Source organism: Pezoporus wallicus, unplaced genomic scaffold (genome assembly GCF_028554395.1).
Source record: "Pezoporus wallicus isolate ANWC-B61680 ecotype Strahan unplaced genomic scaffold, APGP_CSIRO_Pwel_v1 scaffold_11491, whole genome shotgun sequence".
NCBI classification, from domain to species: domain Eukaryota; kingdom Metazoa; phylum Chordata; class Aves; order Psittaciformes; family Psittacidae; genus Pezoporus; species Pezoporus wallicus.
In genome coordinates, this window is record NW_026642649.1 from 6,328,596 (window position 1) to 6,354,048 (window position 25,453).

The window sequence follows — 25,453 nt, forward strand, 5'->3', positions numbered from 1 at the left end:
CAGAACGGGGATCAGAGAGCAGAGATCCCCATGCTTTGCCTTTGCCGTTGCTACGAGCCGCTTCCCGCGCCCTTTTAAAACCCAAAGCTCGTGCCAACGAACGGCAGGAGGATTTAATGCTGAGTTTCCCTCCTGCCAGGCTGTTTTCTCAGGCAGGGTTGCTGCAGCTTGTTTCTACCCCTGGGATGTGCTAATTCCCACACCAGATTCTCCATGGATAAAACCAGTTAGAAACGGGCATGGCAGTCACTTGCTTTCTCTTTTTCTCTGCAACAACTAAGTCGAAGGGACATGCGGGGAAGGGAGAGGGACCACATCCCGAACCAGGGGGAGCCTCTTGTCTGCTTTCAGCAGAAAGAGTAAGGCCAGGCTTTTCACCAGCCTCACTTTGATGATCTCTAACTTTCTGTGCAGGAAATGGTTCTTTCTAGGTCTCAGTGTTGCCTTTTAAACACTCATACTGCTTCCTTGGGCTTGTCTGTGGAGAAAGGCATCCAGCTTTCCTAGCCAGAAAACCTTCCTAAACACCTTCCCTTGGAGGCTGCTGCTTTGCCCAAGGCAAAGGCTTGCAGAGCACAGATGGGATTGGCGAGGGCAGGAGTAGAAGGGGAATGGGGTGGGGAGAGCAAAAGAAAACTCATTGCAGGAAAATGGAGCAGGAGGTTGGAAGTAGATGGAACCAGAGGAGGGAGATGTGCCAGGGACCTGTTTCCCCCACGCTCCCACCCGCTGCGGCACTCTCCTGCTGAGGTCAGGCTGTTGAATGGGAGCATGCAGAGAGCAAGAGACCGGGGCAGTGTAGAAGACATTATTTAATAGCACATCTTAAATAACATGATAATGTCAACATGTGAACAACTTCCACCTGTCAAAGGTGGCACAGAAGATCCCGCTATGTTTTGCCATTTATCCCATGCATATGTTTGGAAAACAGAAACAAATCCTGTCCCATCAGGAGCTTCAGTGTATAATCAAGGGTTAGACTTTCTTTTTTAAGAAACAGCTTGACATTGAAACAGAGGTGCAAAAGCAACATGATACATAAACAAAACAGGTTTTAAATAAGTTTCTAAGCGCGTTCTCTACTGAAAGATAGGGTTTTAAATTCAGTTTTATGTCTATAAATACATAGTAAAAAAAAAAGCAAGTTTACAAGCTGTTTTTCCCAATAGAGTTGTGCCATTTGAAGTTTTAAGTAGCAACATTCCTCCAACATAAGATGCATACATTTAAGAGCAATAATATTAAGTATTTACATATAAAGTTATGAAGTGTTTGAGGCTATAAATTAGTAACAACACACACAGACAAAAATACACGCACTGTGAAATAAATAATTCAACAGCTTTACACATGAGTATCTATAATATTATACAAACAAAATATACAAGATTATAGGACTTGATCTTGCAGTTGCTCGTATCTGTCACTCGAGCATCTGAGTAATTCCAGTGCAGTAAAAAAGCTACTTTATGGGGTTACTCATATGCTGAAATTCAGGTGCATAGAATTGCCTTATTGAAACAGCTCCTGACTGAAATGTCTCCTGACCAGATCAGGCCCCACAGAAACCCTGGTGTGGGTGAACGTGGTTAGTTTTATTCCTGCGAGTTGAGATACTGTTGGCATTCGGGGTCTCCTTTCATTTCTGGAGATCCAGGAATTCTTCTTCCAGTTTTTGGATAGACACACCAGCATCCAGCAGACTCTCCATCCAGTGAAGTTTCACACTAGAATAGTATTAGCAAAGCAAAGCCCACGGTAAGTAACTGTACGCAGAAGGTCACCGGTGAGGTGCTGCAGGTAGAGGTGTTGAACAGAACTGGGATCATCAGAAGGTGGGGACCTGCTGGGCACAGACGTGCTCTAAATGCAGCAGCCCCTGCTCTGACACAGCCTCCGACCAACATGCTTGGTTAGGGAGCCGTGACCCAGGCTCAGCTCCCACAACAGCATCTTTAGCTCTAAGAGAGTTTGCCCGCTCCTTGGTAAGCAGCAGTATAAAACAGCAACATCTTCCAGCGTGAAAACCAAAGGAAGGCAGAATTTACGAGCTGGTAGGGGCGAGGGCAGTGACTGGATGGTCTGGCTCATCACACAAGGAGGCAAATAGGGGAGGGGGTTGAACAGGTTTCTGTTTGTCCCTGATCAGATCCCAGGTCACAGTGTTTGCGAGTCACACCATGGTGCTGTGCCCAAAACCAAGGAGTCTCGGTGGCACAGATTTATGCAGACCTACTAAATTTGTGTGCATGACCTGTGGTTACAAGGGTGTGGCTGGAGGTCTGGAGCCTTAGTTACTCTCAGTGTAACTTGCAATGGCTTTTTCTGAGAACATAATGGAAATGAGCACATAACATAATCCATAGGCAGTGCAAAGCAGCATTTTTAGTTTATTCAGAAGGTTAGTTTTGCTCCAGAGAGTTTTTTCACTGCCTGGGAGCTGAAAGCCTCTTTCCTCCATAGTGATGATTATATATGCAAATATATCTTTGGCACACAGTATGGCAGATATTATGAAGGCTTCCAACACCTAAAAGGTGCCTGCAAGATATCTGGAGAGGGACTTTTTACAAGGACATGTAGTGACAGGACAAGGGGGAATGGCTTTAAGCTGACAGAGGGGAGACTGGGATTAGACATTAGGAAGTTCTTCCCTGTGAGGGTGCTTCCAACCCTGCTTGCATCCTGTGATACAGTTCTGTGACTATCAGCTGGGACTACGCTGGCGGGTCAGGTACGTGGAGCTTGGTTTGGCCTGGGAGCAGAGAGGGTTAAAAGACTTTGGAAAGGGCCTTGTGTGCACCTGTTCTGTGAATGGAAAAGCCTCCTGCTCCGCTGCTGTCAGCCCACAGCGTGCGGCTCACTTTTAAGAGAAGAAGGACAAACCATCTGCTCCCACTCCCAAGGATCGCTGTTTTCACAACCTGCTTTTCCAGCAGCTGCAGGCTCACGAGTGTGGGAGCAGAGGGCTGTGAAAGGGCTGGCTGTGTCAGGCTCCCCGAGCTGCGAGCAGACAGGGGAAAAGGCACGTACCTGTTTGCTGTGGTAAAACCCATTCTTGTTGCAGTTGGGCAAGTAGAATTTGTAAATCTCCCCTCCGCTCCTCTGCTGAGCCTTTGCCAATTTATACAGGGCTCTGTAGAGCTCCTTCTGACAAGGTCCCTGCAGGAATACCACAAGGAGATTATCGATACCAAAATCACACAGGGACCAGCTAAGCAGAAAATGGTCAGTATAAAGCCAGCAAAAAAAGCCGAAAACGTTTATTAGTCATATAATGTGCACCGGGCTGCTCTGCATGGAGTTTTTACTTGTTTCAGTAGGACCACAGCCAGAAAACTCTGGTGTTACATTTAGGCCTTTGTTTTTATTCTTTGAGGTATTTTCTGTCCTCAGAAACACGAGGATTTAAGTCCTTAAATTGCCACACAAGGAAATTTAACCTGTGCTAAGTAAACACATTACTGCTCAGAGGGTACAATCTCTCCTATTATGGGGAGGTGCACGTTAGGAGGCTGGTGTACGTGAGACTAGCCACGTTTTCTGGGTTGCCATGGCCCTGTGCTCTGTTGATGTATGGAGAATAGGTGCAAGACATATATAGACAGTGCAAGAACAAACATCAGAATGTTTGTTATCTTTTGTCCAGGACAGAGCTGTCGCCAAAGCAGAATAGAGAGCACCCCTGTGGCTCCCAGATACAGACCCGGAGCGCCAGGAGCTGGGGATGAAGAGCTGTTTGCAGTATTTGCTGTTTTCACAGTTGGTTCACTCCCTTTTGCAAGTCGCAAGTGCTGTGCGTTAATAGTGCCTAACGTGTTTCAATGAGGGAAAGGGAAGAAGTGACTGAACACATCTCAGAGTGAAAATGATCATTCTCTCTGCTTTTGCAACACCTTCCCGTGTCAGCCCCTCACATAAGCTCTCCTCAAGCCAACAGGCTTATCTGTGGCTCTGGGTGAAGGGGGAAGTCTAAAAAAATCAGAACTGGAGCTAACAGTGCTCATACTAAGTTCAAACTAACTCAGTGGTGAAGTCCTGTTTTGGGTGCGCGATGAAGCTTCTTAAGGTGGGGTGGTGCTTAGTAGGCTTTTCCTTTTTGTTTCCCCATTTTGTCTGTGACCATTAGGCAACTGGGCTGCTCTGGTGCCCAGCTCTAACTCTGCTCTGTGCTGCTGGGCGAGCTGGCTGCCTGGGACTGGTCTAAATGTGGTTCTCTGGTGCCCTCAAGTGGAACCTGGACCTGCTTGCAAAGGCCCCATACCCCCATTACCCACTGCGATTTCACGGTGTCGAAGGCAGAAGCTTACTTTGGTGGCTGAACTGTCTGTTTCTTTACATGCATGTATTTGACAGTGTTTCCTTGTGATCAGAGTGAGACTGTCTTGGCTTGCATCGGTGTCTCATCAATAACTGTGTGTTAGGATTCTCTTTTATTTCACTGAGCATCAGACCAGTGACGAATGCCTTTTATTTTTTAACTAAACTAAAACACAAAAGGAGTTCAAGATTTTTATATGGGCTCCTGCAAATTAAGGGCCCATGTTATCATCTGGTAGCAAATACAGAGAAAGATGCAGCCTCTGCATGGAGTCCTATAGGACACATCTGATGCACACTTGTTTTTATCACTCCCTGCCTTTTTGCCTGTTCCTCAAGCATCTGACAAAGGCATTCCAAAGGTCTGTTTGCTGGCCACCCAAAATACTGACATCCCAGTGTTGCTGCTAGAATTCATGCACATTCTCATTCTGTATTTTGAATCAATAGCATCCTCTGGAATGGTTTCTGAAAGGTTTGAAGAGGAAACCCACCTGCTCTTTCCATTTCTTGAGTTCAGATATTCTCTTTGCTTTCATGTTTTCATATGCAGTGATGGCATTCCAGGGGATGGATCTGTCCTGACCGATGGGAAACATCAGCTGGTAGTTCAGCAGCTGATCCTGTGTCATTTCAGTGCTTTCCAAAGGCATATCGTCAGGTTCGATAGAGTCTGGAAAGGAATGATATTAAGGTGAACATCTTCAGTGAACTTTTGCATTCATTTCTCAGAGTTTAAAAGGTAAAGGAGAAGCATCATCAACAACAAAATGTAACATCTAAAACAGATCCAGTAGCTCTTGTAGGAGCAATAAATTACATGTGTAGCAGAGCAGATTAAACTTTGGTCATAAATTCATAGGAGGATGCGTCAGCTGTTCCCTAACAAGTTGGTTATTTTATGATCCTTTGAAATCAAAGACGAAGCTGCAGCCAGTCTGTTAGGAATGCACAGAATTTTTGACCACAGTGCTAAATGAGGAAAGAGTGGAGTTAAACTGGTTCTGAATTTAGCTTTTTGTCAGCATGATGTGCTTCTGGTTTTATTCAGGAGAGGAATTGGTCCAGACCTGATCCCATGGCATCCTATACTTTGTTCCAGGCCTTGCCTCCTATAAGAAGAAGTAGCAATTCACAGGAGGCAGCAGTGGCTTAGGCTGGCCTGCAGTGGGTCAAATAGCCAGGGATTGGCAGAAGCTGTTTGGATCTGCCTGATCACGGCCTGTGCACCAATGCTTAACTCAACATGTGTGAGCTCTCCCACTGGAAGCAACAGAAGCTCTTGCAGACACTCATCATGGGATAAAAGCTTGACATGTGTCTAAATAACTGCAAACAATCATCCACTGGACTAAAAAACACCGGTTTTCCCTTTAACAATGTCTAATAAAAAATAGAGGTGGAAAATTGAGGAGGGAAAGCGAAAAAACTAGAGGGATGAAAAGAAAAGAAGGGGTGTGGTGGAGAGAAAGAAAATCAAACACTGGACCTTTTTAACTGCAGGAGGCTTAAACCGTTCAGTCACTCTTCTCTCTCCCTCCCCACCACCTCAAGTACAAGAAGAGTCCATTCACTGCCCCAGTGGCCCTTGTCATTTTGAGCCAACAATGGGTTATTTTTGTAATGTTACAGAGTTCCCTTAATCACCATCGCATGAACATAGCAGTAATGATAATGAAAATAATAACAATACTACCAGTGGAAGGTGTCCCTGCCCCTAGCAGAAAGTTGGAACTGGATGATCTTTAAGGTCCCTTCCAACCCAAACCAGTCTGTGATTTATGATTCTATGATGTGACACTGAAGATGTTCCTGATCATCACACAGTAGAAGATGCTTGGTATGTCTTTTTGCTCAAAGATAGTTTGGTTAGCACTGCACTGTTTCAGACACATTTTATTCTTGAAATGAAGCCAGGCACGAGGCCTGTTCAGGTCTTTCCATTCTCTATCCTGACTTGTGGAGACAGACATAAACAAAGTCTGCAAAACGTTTGTCCTACTCTAGTTACTGTTTACTAATAAAGAAAACTTAAAACAGGAGAGATTTAGGTTAGATGTAAGGGAGAAGCTCTTTAGTGTGGGAATGGTGAGGCACTGGCACAGGCTGCCCAAGGAAGTTGTGAATGCTCCATCCCTGGCAGTGTTCAAGGCCGGGTTGGACAGGGCTTGGAGAAACCTTATATAGCATGAGATGTCCCTTCCCATGGCAGGGGTTTGGAACTGGATGATCTTAAGGTCCTTTCCAACCCAAACCAGTCTGGGATTCTATGAAAAACAGAGTCTACAGCTTCCCAGAACCCTTACTTGGATTATTCTGCATTGCCCCATCACTGCTGCTTAGGGTTTCCCTGCTCGCTGCCTGTGGCGGGATAGCCAGCTCCAAACATCCCTTGGCTGTGCACCAGGATGCGCCTCGCCTCGCCGCAGGTCAGAGCACGTTTTCCTGGAAGTCGCTAACCCGGCTTCCCTGTTTTCCCAACGCCTGCCTAACTCCTCTCCTTTAGCTAAGCTCCCGTCGCACCCCCCGGCCCTGTCCCCATGCCCATCCCCGCGGTACCTGCTGTGTCCGCCGTGCTCATCCCCGCGGCCTCGCTGGCGGGCAGGCACGTCCCGTGGCCCCGGATGAGAGCGGAGAGCGGCCGGGGCTCTCCGGCCGGGACGTGGCAGCGGAGCCCCTGCCGGCATCGCGCCGTGTAGACGCCGCAGGGCTGCCCCGGTCCGAGGGCGCAGGTCTGGCAGCAGCCGCAGCCGGGCTGCCGCGCCGTCTCGGTGCAGCCGGGCCGGACGGGCGGGCAGAGGGCGAGCTTCTCGGCGGTGCAGGGCGCGCAGTGCACGGGCGGCGGGGCAGCGGCGCCGGCCGGGCCGGGGGCCAGCAGCGCGGGCAGCAGCAGGGACGGCAGCCAGCAGCGGTGCAGCACAGCCCGCGGGCTGCCCATGACGAGCTGGGACCGCGCAGCGGGCACTCGGCAGGCTGGGCAGCAGCGGGACTCCCTTCGCATACATGCAGCTCGGCCGGGCCATTTATACAGTGCTTGGCCTGGCTATTAATCTTTAACCCCGAGTTAACTATTATCTGAATAGGAGGGCTGGAGAAGCATCGTTTCACTGGCGGTTCAAGTCCCTGACCACTCTTCCCCTCCCCTTTCACTTTTCCCCCTTTATCTTTTTTTTTTCCCCTCTCCTCCAGACATGCAGGAATGCTTTTATTCCCTCACCCCCACCTCTCTGCCCTAGCACAGTTAACAAGGAAAAATGTGGCGGGGGGTGGAGGGGAAACGGGCAGAGGGGAAGAGGAGCGGAGGGTATCACCTCTCCTTTCTTGTCACAAACGTCTCCTGTTCTTGACCATTGCTCGAAATACAAATGCTTTTTAAAGGGGAGGGAAGGAGGGAAATCCCATTGAAACTGAACCAACTGACTTCGTATTTCCACAGCGACACATGCAGCAAGCCCTTGTTTAATTTTCATCATGTGGCTGCAGGTTAGGAGGACACTGACATACCAAAGAGGAGGCCCCAGGGGTAATAAAGCCATCAGGATCCCTGTAACCACTGCACACATGCACGTAGGAGTCCTTGCGTTAACCTCCGGGAGGGGCTGCACGCTCAAAGCTGGAGGGATCCCCCATGCCTGGGCCCAGTTTTCCTCCTGCTGCTGGGATGAGAGGGGTACCAGTCCTGCGCTGGGGGAAACCAGGGTTTGCCAAACACCACAGAAATAAGTGGGATACTGGCTTTTCTGTCTGTCCTGTTACCCTTCCCATCTCCTCATGTATCACCTGAGAACGGGGGGGGGGAGTATTTCCTTTTCTCCTTTTCACACAGCGGTTGTCACTACAATAAAGGCAAAAGTATTCAAACTTCACTGTGCTGAACAGATTATTTTATCCTGCTATTTGCAGTATGTACTGAGCTTGAAATAGCAAATTCCAATGTCGAGTTGTCTAATGTCGTATGATTTCTGGTTGGTTGGGTTTTTTTTTTTTGGGGGGGGGGGGGGTGCATTTAGTTCTCTTTTGTAAATACATCATTTGTGTGCAAGAATGTGAAGCAGAACTGCAGAGCATTGTCTGACGTTCTGTTATTCTCTCTTTGTTTTCCAGTAGTGATACCAAAGGTTTTACTTATAATGTAGTGAATTTTTAACCCCCTATATCCATAACTCAGTTCTTAAAAGCGTTCTTGTTGTTTACAACTTGAGAAGGTTTCACTCAGCTATTTCACCTCATCTTTAAGAAGAAAAACTCAGGTTGCTTTAGGGCTACACCACAGTCGGCAGCCCTTAAAACTCACACGCGTTTTTAAGAACTTTGAAAAAAAAACTGATTTTACAGATTTTAGAGTAATTCTGTGGACTTCACATGTCTGACTATGAGCAAGTTTTGGCTGAAAACCAGGGCATGGCAGTTTCTACAAACCATTGCAATTAGCCTCTTCAAGCTCTAATGCTCTTCTCCCCCTTCCACTTCTGACTTTTTTTGCTTGTACATCTGCCTTAGTAAATCAGAATCCTCTTACCGTTTAACGTGAAGAGTATACAGAAATATGTATTCTTTCCTCTCTCAAAGAGAGAAAGAAAACAATGCAAAACAATGTCCCTTTCATGAAGAAACACTACAAAAAAAATTACAAATGAAAAGTAAACCCCGTTGTAAAGTGACAAAGACCCAAAGAGCTCATATGCATTTGTATATGTGTATGCACGTATTCATTCACTTATCTATGTACGTCTCGCTACTGTGCTAGATAGCTTTGTATGAACAGAATTGAGGATCATTCTACTATTGACTGCTTAACACAAGCTACTTGCCCCTGGAATGGCTGTACTCCAGGGTGACTGCCACAGTCCTGCCTGCAGTGCTTCTGTCTTTAAACAAAAAGGACGTGAACTGAGAGGAAACCCCTTCCAAAAACGATTTTTTAACTTATCAATCCCGGTCAGTTTTAAGTAACCAAATGAAGAAGGACACCTCATGAAAGAACAGAGTCCTTGTCTGGTGGACAGGCCTGCACCACAAATCTTCCATTAGTTTCAGAAGAATCTCATTCTTCCAAAGCACCATCATGTTTTCAGGCTGTGGGCAGATCTTCCCTCGCTGCTGAGCAGCTGGCAGTGTCTGCACTGCCCAGGCAACTCCTAACAACTGGCAGCCTTTTAGAAGCCAGATTTTTTCCATCTTACCCAGGTAAGCAAAAAGAGAAACAAAAAGCCCTGTAGAATATAAGCTATTTTGAAGGTCAACTCTAAAGGATGGCCCAGCACCTTTTCCCTTGCTGGCTTTTGTATAATCAAACTGAAGGAACCTAAGACTCTGCTAAAGCAGGCTTTGTGAGCAGATGTCCTTCTGCACAAACGTTAGACCCGTAAAAATCAGTGCCTTCATATTTCATTTATATAAATGTAATAAACCTATATTAGAACAGGGTACGATAAGTTAGGGCAGCATCAATCAGCAAGGCAATGCTTTCGTATAGGCCATGGGACATTGATGAAGTGAAAGTAGTGTATATGTTTATGTAGGCTCTGTTTGATGTAATACTACAACTCATCTACCAATCTCCATCTCTGACCTTGACATTGCTTTAAAGAACACAAACAGATAAGAGTCAGGAGGTTAAAACCTTCACAATGTAAAGTTGTGTTCCAACTCTTGTCCCCCAGTTTGGAATGCTTCAAAAGACACTGCATGAATCCTAGGCAAGGATTACTTTTCTGCAAGATTTCTCCTACTGGTTTCTCCATTATCCTTAGCCAGTGGCGTCATTTTGCATGTTAAAGTTTGGGATTTTCTATTTTTTTAATTTAAAGCCACACAGAGTGACTTATAGAACACTGAGTTCTATAGAAGTTGGTGTAAAAGTGATGTTTATCCTCTAATCACTAAAAATTGACTTGCCAAATGATTTCCTAGTGGGACTGCTTCTCTGTTTATGTTTGAAAAACCCCAAAAGAACCATGGAATACCCTAATTATTTTTCTTTAGGTAGGAAACTGATCCTGAATTGTAAGTTTAGCATCAAAACCTACTGTGTGATACACACACATGTATAGCATCAAGCATATGAAGCGAAACAGCTAGGACAAAAATACAAAACACTTAATTCCTTGTCTGTGATTTATAACCTATAAAAATGCTTTATTTCAGCTCTATGGATGTGGATTTTTTTATCCAAGTCATTGGCAGTGCTTACGTTATTGATGAATAATGTGATCAAGCATTTATTGGTTGACTGTTGCTGTTTCGAGGCAATGATGTATATGCCTGGTTTAGGTATTATTTTTTTATTCTGGTTGGGTAAGCTTGACTTTCAGAATCAGATTCTGGATGCAGAAAATGAAGTGTTCCAAGCTTACGTTGCAGTAACCTTTGCAGACTGACTTTTGCTATTTTTTTCCCTAGAAATTAATTTGGCTAGGATGTGAAAAACATGTTAGAAATACCGAAAATTGAAACTGCAGAAACCCTAAGGAGAGAAGATCAGGGAGAGGTTGTTTCATGGCAAGTCTAACTAGGGAAGGCTATGTACGTCCTGCAGCAAATCCTAGGTCATTGGGTTCATAAAAAGAGAGGAAAAAGTCATTTATTTCCTTGGTGGCATCCAAAGTGTCTGGGCACTGGGTAAAACACCTTGTTCACAATGTTGTGCATGCATAAACCAGCCAGATAATCATTTTCTAAGAACTATAAAGCTCTTCTGGCAAGACAGGTTAAAGTCCTTTAGTCATCCTACCGCAGGCCATGGTTGGATGACTACCAGCTGCTCCATGCAGTGATGGCACTAGTGTGAATTTGCCTAGCTGGACAAATAATCCAGAAACGCTTTGACTTACTGTGGTATAACAAAGCTGAAATCGTGCTGCAGAGTGGGAGGGAGTTCCTGTGCAGAGAGTTAATACAAAAAACCTTCTGCTTGACCCCTTCTGCTGTAGTCAGCATCGCTAACCTCAGGTAGGGGTATTCCCTGGGACCAGCCATAGAAATAAAGGCTATTTAGTGCCTACCAGAGGGAGCTTAGCAGGGACACTGAAAAATGTAAATGATCCCTTTAGCACTGGCTCCAGGCACCTAAACTAGCATAAGCTATTTAAATCTCTTTGTGTTCTTCAGCCACTGTGTCTCTTTGGGCCCACAAACAGAAAAGGGCACTGCTAACCAATAAAGGTGCCCTTTACTGCAGTCCCCGAGGGCTGTAGGCACTGATGGCGTGAGTCTCCAGCCTTCACCACGGTCAGCTTTACTTTCTTAATTGGTTGCTGTGTTATGCTGATAAAGGAAAGGCAAATTCCCCAGAGATTTACTCTAAAAGCAATTTAAATGTCATAGGACTTTCAAATACATATTGAAGCATCATACGTGAAGAATAAGATGTTACTGTTCCATAAAGTAACAGAAGGCTACTGTTTACCTTAATCTCTGAGTCTGTTACATGGGTTAAAAGCCAGGATACACACAAAACTCCCCTTTCCTCCCTAAACTAATACATGGCTTTCCAGGAACAAGGCTTTCCATGTGCAGGAGGGAGAAAAGTAGGCAGTACTGATAGAACAAAAATGAGATCCAGTCTCAGACTGGGGCATCGTAGTGACAGCCAGTTGCACAGGTTAGGGGAAGAGTGTCCATGGGACAACAGCCAACAAGAACTAATGTGACTTGGTTTATACCTCATGAAATGCAACAGTGGCTGTTCTCTTTCACAGTATAGAGGCTGGATTTTTAGAGGAGCTTGTTGGTAACCCAAAAACTGGTGGAGATGCTGATGTTTCAAATTCCCAGTCTTTTCTTCGGAGGCTTTTCACTTCCATGAGCTGGCTGTTGAAATGCCACTCTTTCATCTTTTCATCCTTTTAAAAATGCTGATAAAAATAGGAATAAGTCATAGGGGCCAAGAGCACAGTAAGTGAAGGGGTCCATGCCTGACCTGTCCTGCTACAGGAACAGGGGCTGGGCTGCAGGCAGAGCAGAAGACAGCAGCTTGAAATTCTCAGCAAGAGGGCTGTTACTGACAGCAAAATGATATGCTGTTAGAACAGGAGGGCCCATTTCTCTGCATCATTTACAACTGTTTTCCACATTTAGGTTATTCCCTTCTGCACTGGTTCTTACAAAAATAAAACAGTTTGCCCGGCTGCTTTTTGACAGGAAATCTGCCCCTGCCTTTTGTCTTGGGGCATTTCTGATTTCAGCAAGATCATTACTGTTAGTCATTAGTATAATAATATTGCTAGCACTATCAAGAGTGTTTTTTTTTCCAGAGCCTCTTCTCTATCCCCAAAGGAGAGAGATAGGACTCTGGGACTTCAGTTAGCTCTCGAGAGTTTGATGCTTGCATAGAGAGCTGAAACCAAGTAAGCTGCTGCTGAGATTCAGGGCTGCCTGAGCTATTAGCATCACCACCGTTGAATTAGTGGCTGATAGTTATCAAGTGTGAAAGCTTTTGATGCTCACTGCAGCCTTCATTTACATGTATTTACTATTTCAAACTGTTTGCAGGGGATCCACAGTGAAGTATAGGCAAGTTCACGCTGTCCAGAGGAACAAAGATGATCAGAGGTGCTGGCCTCTGCTTGGGCCCCCTGAACCTTTCAGTATGAGGGGAGCAGGGCTTGCTTTCTGGGGGCAGAGGTGGGAGAACAGCATGAAGACAAAGTAACGGTGGGACACAGCACCGTCAGTCAGGCAGGTCACGCTCTGTGGCACTTACTCTTGGGCAAATACACCTTAGCAAGCACTTTAGAGAAAAGTGAAGCTGCTAACTCTACTTGTCAGCAGTTTTAAGGCTTCTTGAAGGAGTGGACGTTTCACAGATAGAGACATGGAGGGGTTAATCTAACCTGTTGTTATATCAAAATCATTCTGGAGATAAGATTGAATGTCACACAAGGCTTTTCCTGACATACTGCATAAATAATCTCTGCCATCAAACACAATCACACAGAGTTACTACATTAAAACATCAATATAATTAATGTATAATGAAACAAAACAAAAAGCCAAGATTAGACTGCCAGAGCACTTCGTTACAGGTGAAAGAAGAGTGCCTCTCTTTACAAATAGGACTTCGACTGTATTCAATAAATCACCATGATTTTGAATATGACCAAGAGCTGGAGCACCTCCCATATGAAGACAGGCTAAGAACATTGGGGCTGTTCTGCCTGGAGAAGAGAAGCTGTGTGGAGACCTCAGAACAGCTTCCAGTGTCTGAAGGGGGCTACAAGGATGCTGGAGAGGGACTCTTCATCAGGGACTGTAGCGATAGGACAAGGGGTGATGGGTTCAAACTGAAACAGGGGAAGTTCAGGTTAGATATAAGGAAGAAGCTCTTCTCTGTGAGGGTGCTGAGGCACTGGCACAGATTTCCCAGGGGTGGTAAACGCCCCCTCCCTGGCACTGCTCAAGGCCAGATTGGACAGAGCCATGGGTGACATGGTCTAGTGTAAGGTGTCCCTGCCCACGGCAGGGGGTTGGAACTGGATGATCTTCAGGTCCTTTCCAACCCAAACCAGTCTGGGATTCTATTAATTTGACTTCTGTAGCAAAGCCGCATGGAAAATAAGGAATCTTACAGTGACCCACAGCTTGGTGATGATGGGTCACTTGTAAAAACCAAGACAGACACAGAGAAGATTTAGCCGATTTAGCCGATTAACTGAGCTTTGGTATAAATACCAAATAAGACATTCATTTTATCGTTGTTGTTGCCGTTATCATTATCAGCAACTGCTTGGCCATGACATGGTCAACATGACAAAAGTAACAAGCACCCCCACCACCACCTTCTTTTTAATGTCATTTTCTACATTTTCATATATAGCACTTCCCCCATGCCACAATCTGATAGTTTTCTCAGTCTCAAAGCTATCTATCCAGTAATAACATGTTCTGCATACATTATATGCAATGTATTGATATATGCGTGTATATATATATTGATATATGTGTGTATATATATATATATATATATACAAAATATATACTTGAACTCAAATTATCTGTTCAAGTCTTATTTACTTTTAAGTCCACTGATTCTGAGAAATGGGAATGGCCAACTGATCTGTTAGGTGTCATGAGCCTGCTATGGCATTTTTGCTTGCCTTGTCTCTTCTCCAAATGCAGTTATCTTGGTCTTCTCATTTTGCTGGTCTTATGTAAGGGCTCTGCTCCGTGTTTTGTTTCCTTTAACAATTGTTATCATCACCCAGCTGTGGCCAGAAAGCCACGCCTGGTACTGAATATACTACCTAAGGTCAGGATACACTATTGATTTGTATGCTTGCATCACAGCCTTTGTAGCATCGTTTCCAATCCTACAGTCTCCGTGTACTTTTTCTCAGCTAGCCAAGGGCACCTAGGGTGCCATACAGCACTTCTTCTTCCACCATCCCAATTCCACCCCTTCTTTCTTCCCTCTAGCATGGTTACAATTAGGACATGTATCTACATTAGCATATGTGTTGTAATTAAAAGGGACTTATTACAGTTGTAAGTGTTCTGTCTAATTGTAACGGTTTCCCCTCCCATGGTGGCAAAGTTTGTTCCTGTTGTTGAGCTATGGTTTGTGCAGGTTTTGGGTTTTTGTGTGGGGGGTTCTTTTCTTCTTAGGGAGGAGCAACAAGTGTTAAAGCACCCATCTTCTTTGTATGAATACTCTAACACAGCACCAATTTGATTTAATTGCATGGTGCATGATGCAATAAATTGCTTGGTGCTCCTTTGTCTGGGAAGTATACTTTGAAACCCATTTTACCCACTAGACATCTTGTAAGTGCCTTTCTGGGTCCAGTTTCTCTTCCAGTAAATTTGCTGCTGCCCATCCTTTCTTTCCTGTATGTGAATTCACATCACCTTTCCACACTAGAAAGTTAGATTATTCCATTTCTAGGAAGAGAACTTTTGTTTTCCTATCCTAGAATATGAGATATTTCTTTTCCCCCCTTCCCATTGCTGGCAGCTCCTCTTTAGGAGGAGATGTGAGATTTAGGAAGCTTACAGTATATGCCAGTAGAAGATGGTCACTACAGGGGGCAAACCTTCAATGACATGAAGAGCTGAAAGCAGAGCTAGGAACGGCCAAAAGGATGAAATGGAGGATAACAAAAGGATCAAAATGGCAGCAACACTAAGAAGTAGAAAATATATGCTTGCTTTCCTTTTTTGTTGCCTAGGTGTAATAAAGGATGTTTTCCTCCTTCTTCTTTCCATTTTTTCAGTAAAAATGAATTAAAGCAGAAAAAACCTCACAAAACCCCCAAAAATTAAATACCACAGAAGCAAGACAGTGAGTCACTGACCTATGATGCAAGTTCAATCTTCTTTTTCAATGAATAGTTAAGTAAAGTAAGACTCAAAAGCCCTGACTCCACAGTAAGTCTGGAGATGGTGATTAGTGCCTTGTGAGCTAGGATGCTTGGCTTCAAGGCCCTGTCCCAGACGAGAAGGGGATTTGTAACGTGGTCTCTCACTTCCAAGACTTTTATCCTATAGGCTACTGAAACTAAAGGCAGAACACCCAAAGGCTACTGAAACACCTCCAGCCTGATGGTGTCTGCTGAGCATCTCCTGCACACAATCCCATTTCAGGGTGGAGGAGTGGGACTGGTGTAGAGTACTGTGAGACCATATGTATGGGCAGATGCAGGAGGCTGGCAACCAGGAGCTACTGCCAATATATATGGGGTTTGCATGCCCCTTGGGTCTGACTGCACTATCAAGCCAAGATTCATTTTACAGGGTCTTTAGGTACTTGCCTAGCAGTGCAAGGACTGAGCGGATGTGAATTGTTTGTTGGCTTTTTTGGGTGGGAGGCTACATCTGAGGTGGCGTTCTAAGATCAGTGCCTAGATCTAGTTTCTAAAACATTACTCAATAGCTTTAATTTATCCAACTTTTCTAGGTGCTAACAGGCTCAGTCAAACCTTCAGTGTATCTGCTCATTTACTGCTAATAAGTCAGAAGTGCTGACGAATAAGCTATCTTAATAGGCATTGTGAACTACAATAGCAGATGGAGCTGAGGGGGACTTCTGCACTTGTCTGTCTTACAGAACAAAACACACTGGAGTACAGGTCAGTGACATGCTGTGTGATTTATTACTCGGGGATTTGTCTGTAGCAGGAATGTAACTATCTTGTGATTTTGAACAAAAATAATAAATCTGGTTTTATTTAAGAGTTTTCCACTTCTAGTCTGTCCTAAAATTTTTCAGCTGTGGTCAGCAAAGAAGTAACTTCATTACCAGTTCTGTTATTTAAATCTGAAATATGTTAAATATGTGTGCTAAACATTTTTCTCTTCAATCTGGCATCCTACAGAAACACTGCAGCTGGGCAGAGCACTCCCAGCTCTGTCAACAGGAGTGTTGCCATTGCTTCAGTGGGAACAAGGCCGAGCTCGTAAATCCAGGGTGAAGACATCACTGTCTCTTCCCTGTGTTCTTGGTAGTGTTTTTGTTCCTCTCCATCCAACATCATGCTTAGTCACCATCAGCAGGTAGATTGTGTAATATCCGTTCAGAGACAAGTGTACTGAAAACAGTTCCCTGGGTCAAGGTCATAGCTTAGCTCCTAAAGGAAAAACACTGCCGTAAAGGAGCACTCTCAGTACTTGTAAACATGCTCAGGGTTGCATTTCAAAGCCAGGACAGGAGCAAGGGCTCAAGAACCTGTTGCAACTCTGATCCACATTCTTCCAAGCAGAAAAAGGGCTTTTTATTTTACAAAACACGATACCTTGGGGGGTTACCCTCTCAAAATCTGGCATCTGTAGTCCCTAATCTTTTCTAGCCTCAGCCCCTGTAATCCATATTTAAGGTCACTACTAATGAGAGAAGGCTGGGTTTTGGAGGTGTTGGACTCTACAGCTCTCTTTAAGTTGTTAGTTTGGGGTTGGTTTTTTTTTTACACCATGGTGATATTGCAATATAAATATGCATAAAGGAACTTTGCACATGAAGAGAGTTGCACCAAACATTTATTTGCCACTGTTGCCACTAGAGGATGACCATTAACAACACTGACACTGCGTACTACCAATGCCTCTCTCAAAGCCTATTCTTTTCAAAGTATATGTGTATCTATAACAAAACTGTCTCATTAAAGTCTAGTAGACTTAGGAGTCTACTGGAGAAGCAAATGCAAGTGCAAACGCTGTAAATAAAGGAAATATTAAGGCTTTTGTTTTGTTTCGGTGTTTTCCACTTTGTCCCTATGGATATACTTACGCACGAAGTTCAGTAATAGGAGTGTTAGTTTTGTATGTGTAGTTTGACACATGTAGTTTCACATTCGCTAACATCCTGGCTTTCAAAAATTTGAGAGAAACCTGTCTTGGGGAGCATCATTCACGAAGGGTAGCATGTAGCTTGGTACTACATAGGTCTTATTGAAGCCCCTTGGGATTCTAACCCACAACCAACTACAACTAACAAAAATACTGTTGATGTAGAGTACCAGATATTTCAGAGAACTCCTGAAGTACCCATTAATTCTATTCATATTTTCTCAAGAAAGCCTATGAAAGCAATATTGTGACTCTTGCAAATTCCCGAGGACCTAAATTACTGCTAGAGAAATGCTATAGAGTCTTTTGTATTTCTTTTTAACATTCCAGAAAGAGGAAATAGAAGTGGTCTCCACAATCCTTAAAGCCTTAGGTTTCTTACATCTGTCTAATGCAGCTTCAGGACTTGTAAAGACAAAGTCAAAGTCAATTCTGTGTTACCACTTTGGGCAATTTGTTCTCCTCCACAAAGAAAAGTCGTTGGGATTTTGCTGGTACCAACCAGTTCCATGAATTTGGCAGGGCAGCAGCCTAGATCCCTGTAAAACTTTCCCAGCATTACTGCGTTCTGAATCTTAGAGAGTTTTGTGTTGCACTTGGCACAAACCCGAAGACTCCTTAGATGTTTAGCTGCCGTATTCCCAGATTCTGCTTGCATTTGGTGTAGCCTCAAGCGGCACCTTTCCCAGCAGCTACACCCCTGGCCTGCAGAGGCCTGGAACTTGGTCCAATTGGCCTTTAATGACCTTTCCACTTGGCCCAGAATCATGGAGGGGTTCAACCTAAGTAGACAAAGGCACTTAGGGGTATGAGCTGAGCCCAAGTTTCAGCAGAAGACTGGCATCGGGTATTGGAGGGTATCTGATCAGATGGGCAAGGAATCCAGCAGTGAAGAGCAGACATGGAAGACAGAAGACTTTTGTGTCTTAAAAGGAAGGAACCTACTAGACACCAAAATAGAGAAGACTTTAGAGACATTTGAAGACCAAAGAACTGGATGGGCTTAGGCAGGAGCCAGGAGTGTCTTCGAGAAGTGGCTGGGAAAGAGAAAAGCAGAAGCAGTATCAAGACTTTCTGAGACCAGTATGGAGAAGTCTGAAGAAGGGACAAGTGGAACTGGCTAACTGGGAAGATACAAATAAATAAGAGAGGAACTGGGTCATTCAGATTAAGCATTGGGTCTTGTGGGCAGACTAATCTGTGCTTCTCCCAGGGGTAGAGAAGGGTTTTACGCTAACCTTGCACTTGCCTGATCTTAGTTTAGCCCCTGGCACAAATCATAGATGCTGATGAAATGCCTGCAAGCTCAAGGGGAATAGCAGCACATCTGCAACTATGCCTATTTTATCTCAAAGGCAGCTTGGGATCTACATCAGCCAGGAGCTCCCTGGTTGCCAGAGGAACCTGCGGAGGCCAGACAAGCAGCCTGGGTAACACACACACACAAACAAATACCAGAACATTAACTAAACAGCAAATGAAGCAAGCATGCCTTGGTCGGTGACCTGAGGGGCAACATGGCCCCACTGCCCAGCTACCACAGAAGGCTGGGTTCTGAGGATAAGGCTGTTCTGAGTAACGCCAAAGAATTTCACTTCAGGAATCATTAGCGAAAACATCCTAATTCCTTTTAAATCCTGAGACAGGCTGTAAAACCAGAACTGCACTCTTACATCTTTGAGCATAGCACAGCTGCTATTGGTTAGCCTGTCTCAGTGTTGGCTTGGACCACGCTTCTGCTTCTCTGCCACCTTGGACACGAGATATTACAAGCTTCAGTGTGTAGGAAGGAAATGCAAAAGCTTCCCTTACCTCCATATTTAATTTTCAAGGACTTCTCTCCTTTGGGATAATTAGACAGTACCTGGGACAAGCTGCAAACCCACTATAGCCCAGAAAATACATGTGCTAGAGCCACACAAGTGCAGGGAGAAGTGTGTGCACATGGTAAAACTGTTCTGGATCCCTTTAGCTGACACCCCATAGATCACTTACAACTGTTAAGCTGCCTAAAAACTAAGTGTCAGTCAGCAGGAGGAACTGACCGTCATGCTTTTTGCATCACTTACTTATACCAGTGCTTCAGAAAGAACTGCTGTGAGCCAAGCTGCCATTTTGCCAATACAACTGTCAAGACACCTTCATCCCCTCCACGCAGCAGCTCGAGATCAACAGAGAAAACACACACCCCCTCAAAGCACACAGCTGAACATTAAAGATCTCCAACGCAACAGTGAGGTGCATTTACAGTCCTGGGCTAGGGCAAGCTCATATTGAGCCAAAACTTCAAAACAAACTGTCATTAATTAGTAATCGCTCGAGGGTGGCCTCCCTCCTTAGTGCCTCTCACTATTTCCTCATCTCCTCAGCTAGCAGCAAAACCAGTCCCCATTGCATCAGCTTTGATTACTCTTTAGGAGATTCTCCTTTGGCTAACCAGGTTTACACTCTATGGGGCCACTAGGACTTTGCCACTTAAGGAACATCAGCAACCCTAAAAAAATGGAACACGACACAGGCCAGCATGGGCAGGAAGAGCTGTGGCAGGATGAAGAATGATTCTTACACAAAGATCTCCCTCCCTTCTTTGTTCCAGGCCTTTAGCCATTATAAGTTAACATTGGTTCTCCTGTGGAGGTGCTTAATTTGTACCTGACTCCTCCTAGAGTCAAGGGGCAGAAAGAAAACAACCAGCAAAACCCAACCAACCAACCACATTTTGAAAAGAAAGAAAGAAGTCTAACAGGTACTTTAGTCAGGTGCGTGATTTATTGGAACCAGCTGCTCCCGGCAGCTGGATGTGATAGCACCAATGCCAGTTCAATCAAGCTTCTTCAATTGTCAGTTCATGGTCAGTTGCCTCCTCGATATTTTTAAGTTGACGGAGCAGCCATTCTCTTTCTTTCTTTCTCTGTTACAGAAAAGAAAATATTTAGTCAACCTAATTCATTCAGATGTCACCGGCTTTGAAACACAAGCACACACAAAACATATACAAAGGCATTAGGAACCCAGCTGGATTTCGGCTGAAGTTTTCCTTTTGTCTTAAGCTAAGAAGCCTTTACTGTCAGAGCAGGCAAGTTTTCCTGAGTTTCCAACACACCCATGAACAATACAGTACAGGGGAAAAACCAAGCCAGAATAGACTCTCATGGCTTCACTGATGTGACAGCCTTCAGTATCTAACCTTGCTGCCTCCCTGTCCTTTCTATGGGCTCTCCACAGGGCCCTTGCCAATAATGAAAGTTCCAGGAAATTGAGTTCTTGTGCTCTATGAAACAGAAAAATAAAGACCTGCAGAAGGTCTATTAATCTAGGCTTTCACCAGGAAACACTTCACTAATCAAAGGACTGCAAACAAGACCCCATTTGCAAGAACTGGCATTCTTTTTAATAAAGCACTATGATTTGGATTAAGCAAGGAAAGAAGTAGATCATTTGTTTCTCCAGTTTCACTTAACTTGCCAATATTAAGAAACTTGAGAATTCAAATCACCGACTCTTCCCTTAAGGTTCTTTTACAGAAAGAAGATTAATGTATTAAAATGTATCAATGTATTAAAAATGTACTTTTGTACCAGGGTACACAACTAGTCATGCAGTCTCACCAGCTGAAGCAAGTACAAGTCTGGAAGACTGCATCCCATCTAGCCTGTGATTTAGGAATGATACCAGACAGTCTAGCAGGTTATGACTCCATTCACAAATGTATGTTCTCACTGGTAAGTTGTGGAGATGTTCTGTAACTAGAATATGCCCATATTACCAGAAGGATTTGTATACAGGCAGCATCGGTAAAAAACTGTAGAGCTTAGCTATTCCATAACAAAGGGAAAGCCATTACCACAAGGGCTTTGTCAACTTTCTTCTTTCTTTTTTTTCCTATTGGGAGATCTTTTATCCCTGGTATTCCAGTAAGAAGCCATGCAGGTTCACTCTCAGGAATTACAGATGCTTTGGTGGAAGCCCGAGTTTCCGAGCTTGGCACGACCTTGTCATTTGGCTCTTCATCCGATTCACCAGAGGCCAACACTGTGGAAAGCCTCTTCCTAGAAAACACGACCCGGGAGCTTTGGCTTATCTCTTCCTTTGATTCTTGTGAGTCAAAGGCTGTTGAAAGCCTTTTTGGGGACGTATGAGGGATATACGCTTCAACACATGCCATTGATACTTGAGCTAATGATCTACTTAGATTTGATTTTGGCACTGGAGATTCATAAATTCTCTTGCTGGAATTTTGGTCATCAATTGACCGATTTGTCAGTTCCGTAAGAGATGACATTGATCCTGAAGGCATTGAATCCACTGGAGTGCTGTGTTTCACCCATCTCTTTCTCAGAGATCTTTTAGTGTTCAGAATAGACTCTTCTTCCTCCGACATCTTGAAATCAGGTTAATTGCCTTCAGAAAAAAAGAAATTAAAAAAAAAAAAATCAGAAAATTCATTGCTCACACAGAAAGAGATGTCATGTGAGGCCTTCAGCTGCCACAAAACCAAATCCAAGGTGTTCCTATTTTCCTATTATCTTTACATGGGATTTATCCTCTGTATAGATCAGCGTTGCTCAAGAGCTTGGAGGAGCCATACTGAAAACAGAACACTGGAAGACAGCTTGACACATTGACAGCATTCACTTCTGTCCCAGCCCTCTGCATGTGGAGCTCCACATATGCTAGATTTTTTTAAGATACCACCTTAACTGCAACATAGAATCCCAGACTGGTTTGGGTTGGAAAGGACCTGAAGATCATCCAGTTCCAAACCCTTGCCATGGGCAGGGACATCTCAAACTAGACCAGGTTGCTCAAGGTTCGGTCCAATCTGGCTTTGAACACTGCCAGGGATGGGGCATTTACCACTTCCCTGGGCAACCTGTGCCAGCGCCTCAGCACCCTCACAGGGAAGAGCTTCCTTATACCTAACCTGAACTTCCCCTGTTTCAGTTTGAACCCATCACCCCTTGTCCTATCGCTACAGTCCCTGATGAAGAGTCCCTCTCCAGCATCCCTGTAGGCCCCCTTCAGATATTAGAAGGCTGCCATTAAGACAGTGTTTTCTCCTTCTGGGTATACAAAAAAACATACTTTGGGGTTGCAACTGTTAACACAGGGCAGGCAGCTGAAAACTGTTAGATGCCAGAGGGGTTACCATAGCATAGCAATACGTTAGGTGCTCTAGAGAGACATGCGGAGAAGTTCTGGATGCAAGCAAGCACCTCAACTCAACTGCCATTTTATTTCCCTTAGTTTGTTAAGGGGGAGCTCACAAGCCTCTCATTCCTTCTTACTTGTCATTTGGCTTAGTCATGCTGATCCTCAGCTTCAGTCCTAAAGCAACTGTGTTCTAGGCAGGTCTGTTTTCAATGAATTTACAGGTTGGGTTTGTTCATAGCATTTCCCACTACCCATTTACCAACACCCAGCAACAAGGAACTTGACTTCATAGATATGGAGAAGCCCAAGAGAAATGTATTTAGTTTAAGGTGCACTTAAGATAAATATCTTGATTAGACAAGGAGTTAAGTACTTCTAGTAACTGTTGAATTCTGTTTTCATGCAGCAGTTCAGGTATTTCATGCAGGTTGACCACATGTAGCTCATCAAAAAGGCAGTGTGTTTTAAGCACCCATATTCTAAGCCCCATAGATCAAAGCCCTTGGGATGGGGAATGGGACAACAAGACAACAATGAAGGAGGTACAGAAGAATATGTCTGCTGAAGCAAAAAGCATCAGTTCTCTATTCCTCTAATCAATGTCAATGCTTTGCACCTGTGTAGAGCCTGAGTTTAGCAGTCTCACAGCCACTTTTTGTTTCTAAGGAACAGGAGGCAAGAGGCAGAGCACTAACTCTTCTGTACAGGAAAAGTCAGGTGCTTTGTGGTTTTCTTCTCCTGGGGGTGAAGGGGAACCACCATTATCACTTGTACTTGGATACACATTTCTCCCCTCACTCTTTAGCAGTGCTAGCTTGTGTGACACATTATAAGCGGCTTACACAAGCTGCTTTTTCCTTTCCTGTTCAGCCAGATCGACTTCCTTTAGTCTTTATCATAGAAACTTACTGGCAGACAGCCTGCACAACTGAACTCAGAAAGCGAATAAGAAGGAGTTTGTAACTACCCCCCTCCAAGCCCATTCTCAGCTATACGTTCTGATGCCATCCCCTTACTCATTAAAGTTTAGATGGTCAATTAAAAGCTATTTTTCTATTTAAAGCTAGTTCTTAAAGAATGCTTTCAGCCAAGACTTCTGAGGATAACAGAAGAAGCTGGCTTTTTTTTTCCTTTCACATTTCTCTGTGCTTTAGAGATGCATTTCTATACAAGCAATAAACTCGCTCTAATCTGTTGTTTTTAGAAAGCCATTTTAGATAAAGGAGGGAAGAGGTCTAAAAAACATCAGAGAAAGATCAATTGCTGAACAATACCAGAATCTATGTGGAGAATGCATCTTGCAGTAACTTCCTAAAGTTACAAAAGAAAACAAGCTTACCAGATCTACCAGGCTCTGATACCTTCCTCCACACCCCAGGTGATTTGGTTTAAGCTGCTACTTCACCTCTTATAGCCCTGTGAGCCTCCCATCATCCTTTTCTGCAGAGACTTCTAAGTCGCACATTTAGCATCTTTTCAGGATTTTCAGCTGCTAACTGAATAAATCACTAAATAGAAACACATGATGAAGTTATCATAGGAAAAAATGGGCTGGTCCACTTACTTATGTGCTATGTTTATTGCTGTTTAATCTCTGCTGCTTGCTGCCCATTGTCAATGACTAAAATAAGTGGTTAATTGGCCTCACATGGCTGCTAAAGGCAGGTTGAGGATCTGTTGGAAGAGAGATGTATGTTGATGGATGGATGGGTGGTGATGGAGTATATCTGTTGCTGTCCTGATTTTATTTTCTCACTGCTTCTCCTGCCCCCAAAAATAAAAGAGAAAACAAATACTAAATCTGCCCTGAAAAAAATTCTTCTGTTGAAGAGGAGTGAGAATAAACTGAAGGTTCTTTTACTGCAGTCTGACTTCCATGGTGTTTGCAGCTCACAACTGTGGAAGCGGAAGCAGTTTATTTTGAAGCAATCGGTTTCAAAACACCAGCTCTTAGATGGGGACTGCACTGGTCCGAAATGGCATGGTTCAGGTGGAGGAATGTAGCTTTTGTCAGCAGAGGAAAAGCAGCTGGACTGCACCAGGCAAGCTGAATTGTAAGCCAGCTCTGTGGTGGGTGGCAGTGCATAGCTGCTATCACACTACTCACTGAGGAAGCATGTGCACAAATACTGGGGTAGCCCCTTTGGACTAAGCATGACCTGTGGACCTTTATTCAAAATCTAAGCTGATCTGATCAGACAGACCTAATGTCAGGGCTTTATGCGGGTGACCTGAGGTTGTAGAGAGCCTCTGGCGCAGACAGAGGGGTGAAGGGCTGATCTCGCCGGGATTTGAACCTGTGGTTCCAGGGAGTCTGAGCATTTCAAACCTAATCATAAACCACCCTCTATTGCTGCATTAATAATTGCAGTATGAATAGAGAATTGGAGCTACCAGTTCAATATTTAGGAATAACAGTCTGGCAGTATATGGGGAAAGTTGCTAGGTTTAAATTATGTGCCCCTAAGGAACTGAAAGAGAGCTTGAGAAATGGAGGCACTTTACAATCACATGGATTGCACGAGTAAACATCTTGGAAATAAATAGTCTGTCCAGGATAAGCTATTTATTTCCTGAACTCCCAGGGGAGGTTCCTACAGGAATATTTTGAGAACTCAACAAAAACTATTTTGAGATATATGTGGCTGGGCAAGAGAAAAAAAAAAGAGACAAAATTCTCAGTCCTTTATAAACA

The 25,453-nt window shown here is 44.2% G+C and overlaps 2 protein-coding genes across 2 annotated transcripts; both read right to left on the minus strand.

Annotated features, from left to right (window-relative positions):
* Positions 1-794: 794 nt before the first annotated feature.
* Positions 795-7,339, minus strand: IGFBP1 (insulin like growth factor binding protein 1). Its single transcript, XM_057431563.1, has 4 exons — positions 6,883-7,339; positions 4,818-4,996; positions 3,037-3,165; positions 795-1,730 (listed from the first exon to the last, which is right to left on the minus strand). The coding sequence occupies exons 1-4, from the start codon at positions 7,322-7,324 to the stop codon at positions 1,599-1,601; spliced, it is 882 nt and encodes a 293-aa protein (XP_057287546.1). The 5' UTR covers positions 7,325-7,339; the 3' UTR covers positions 795-1,598.
* A 13,013-nt stretch (positions 7,340-20,352) lies between these two features.
* On the minus strand, positions 20,353-22,002 carry CCDC201 (coiled-coil domain containing 201). Its single transcript, XM_057431562.1, has 2 exons — positions 21,449-22,002; positions 20,353-20,515 (listed from the first exon to the last, which is right to left on the minus strand). The coding sequence occupies exons 1-2, from the start codon at positions 21,983-21,985 to the stop codon at positions 20,429-20,431; spliced, it is 624 nt and encodes a 207-aa protein (XP_057287545.1). The 5' UTR covers positions 21,986-22,002; the 3' UTR covers positions 20,353-20,428.
* Between the last annotated feature and the right edge of the window lie 3,451 nt (positions 22,003-25,453).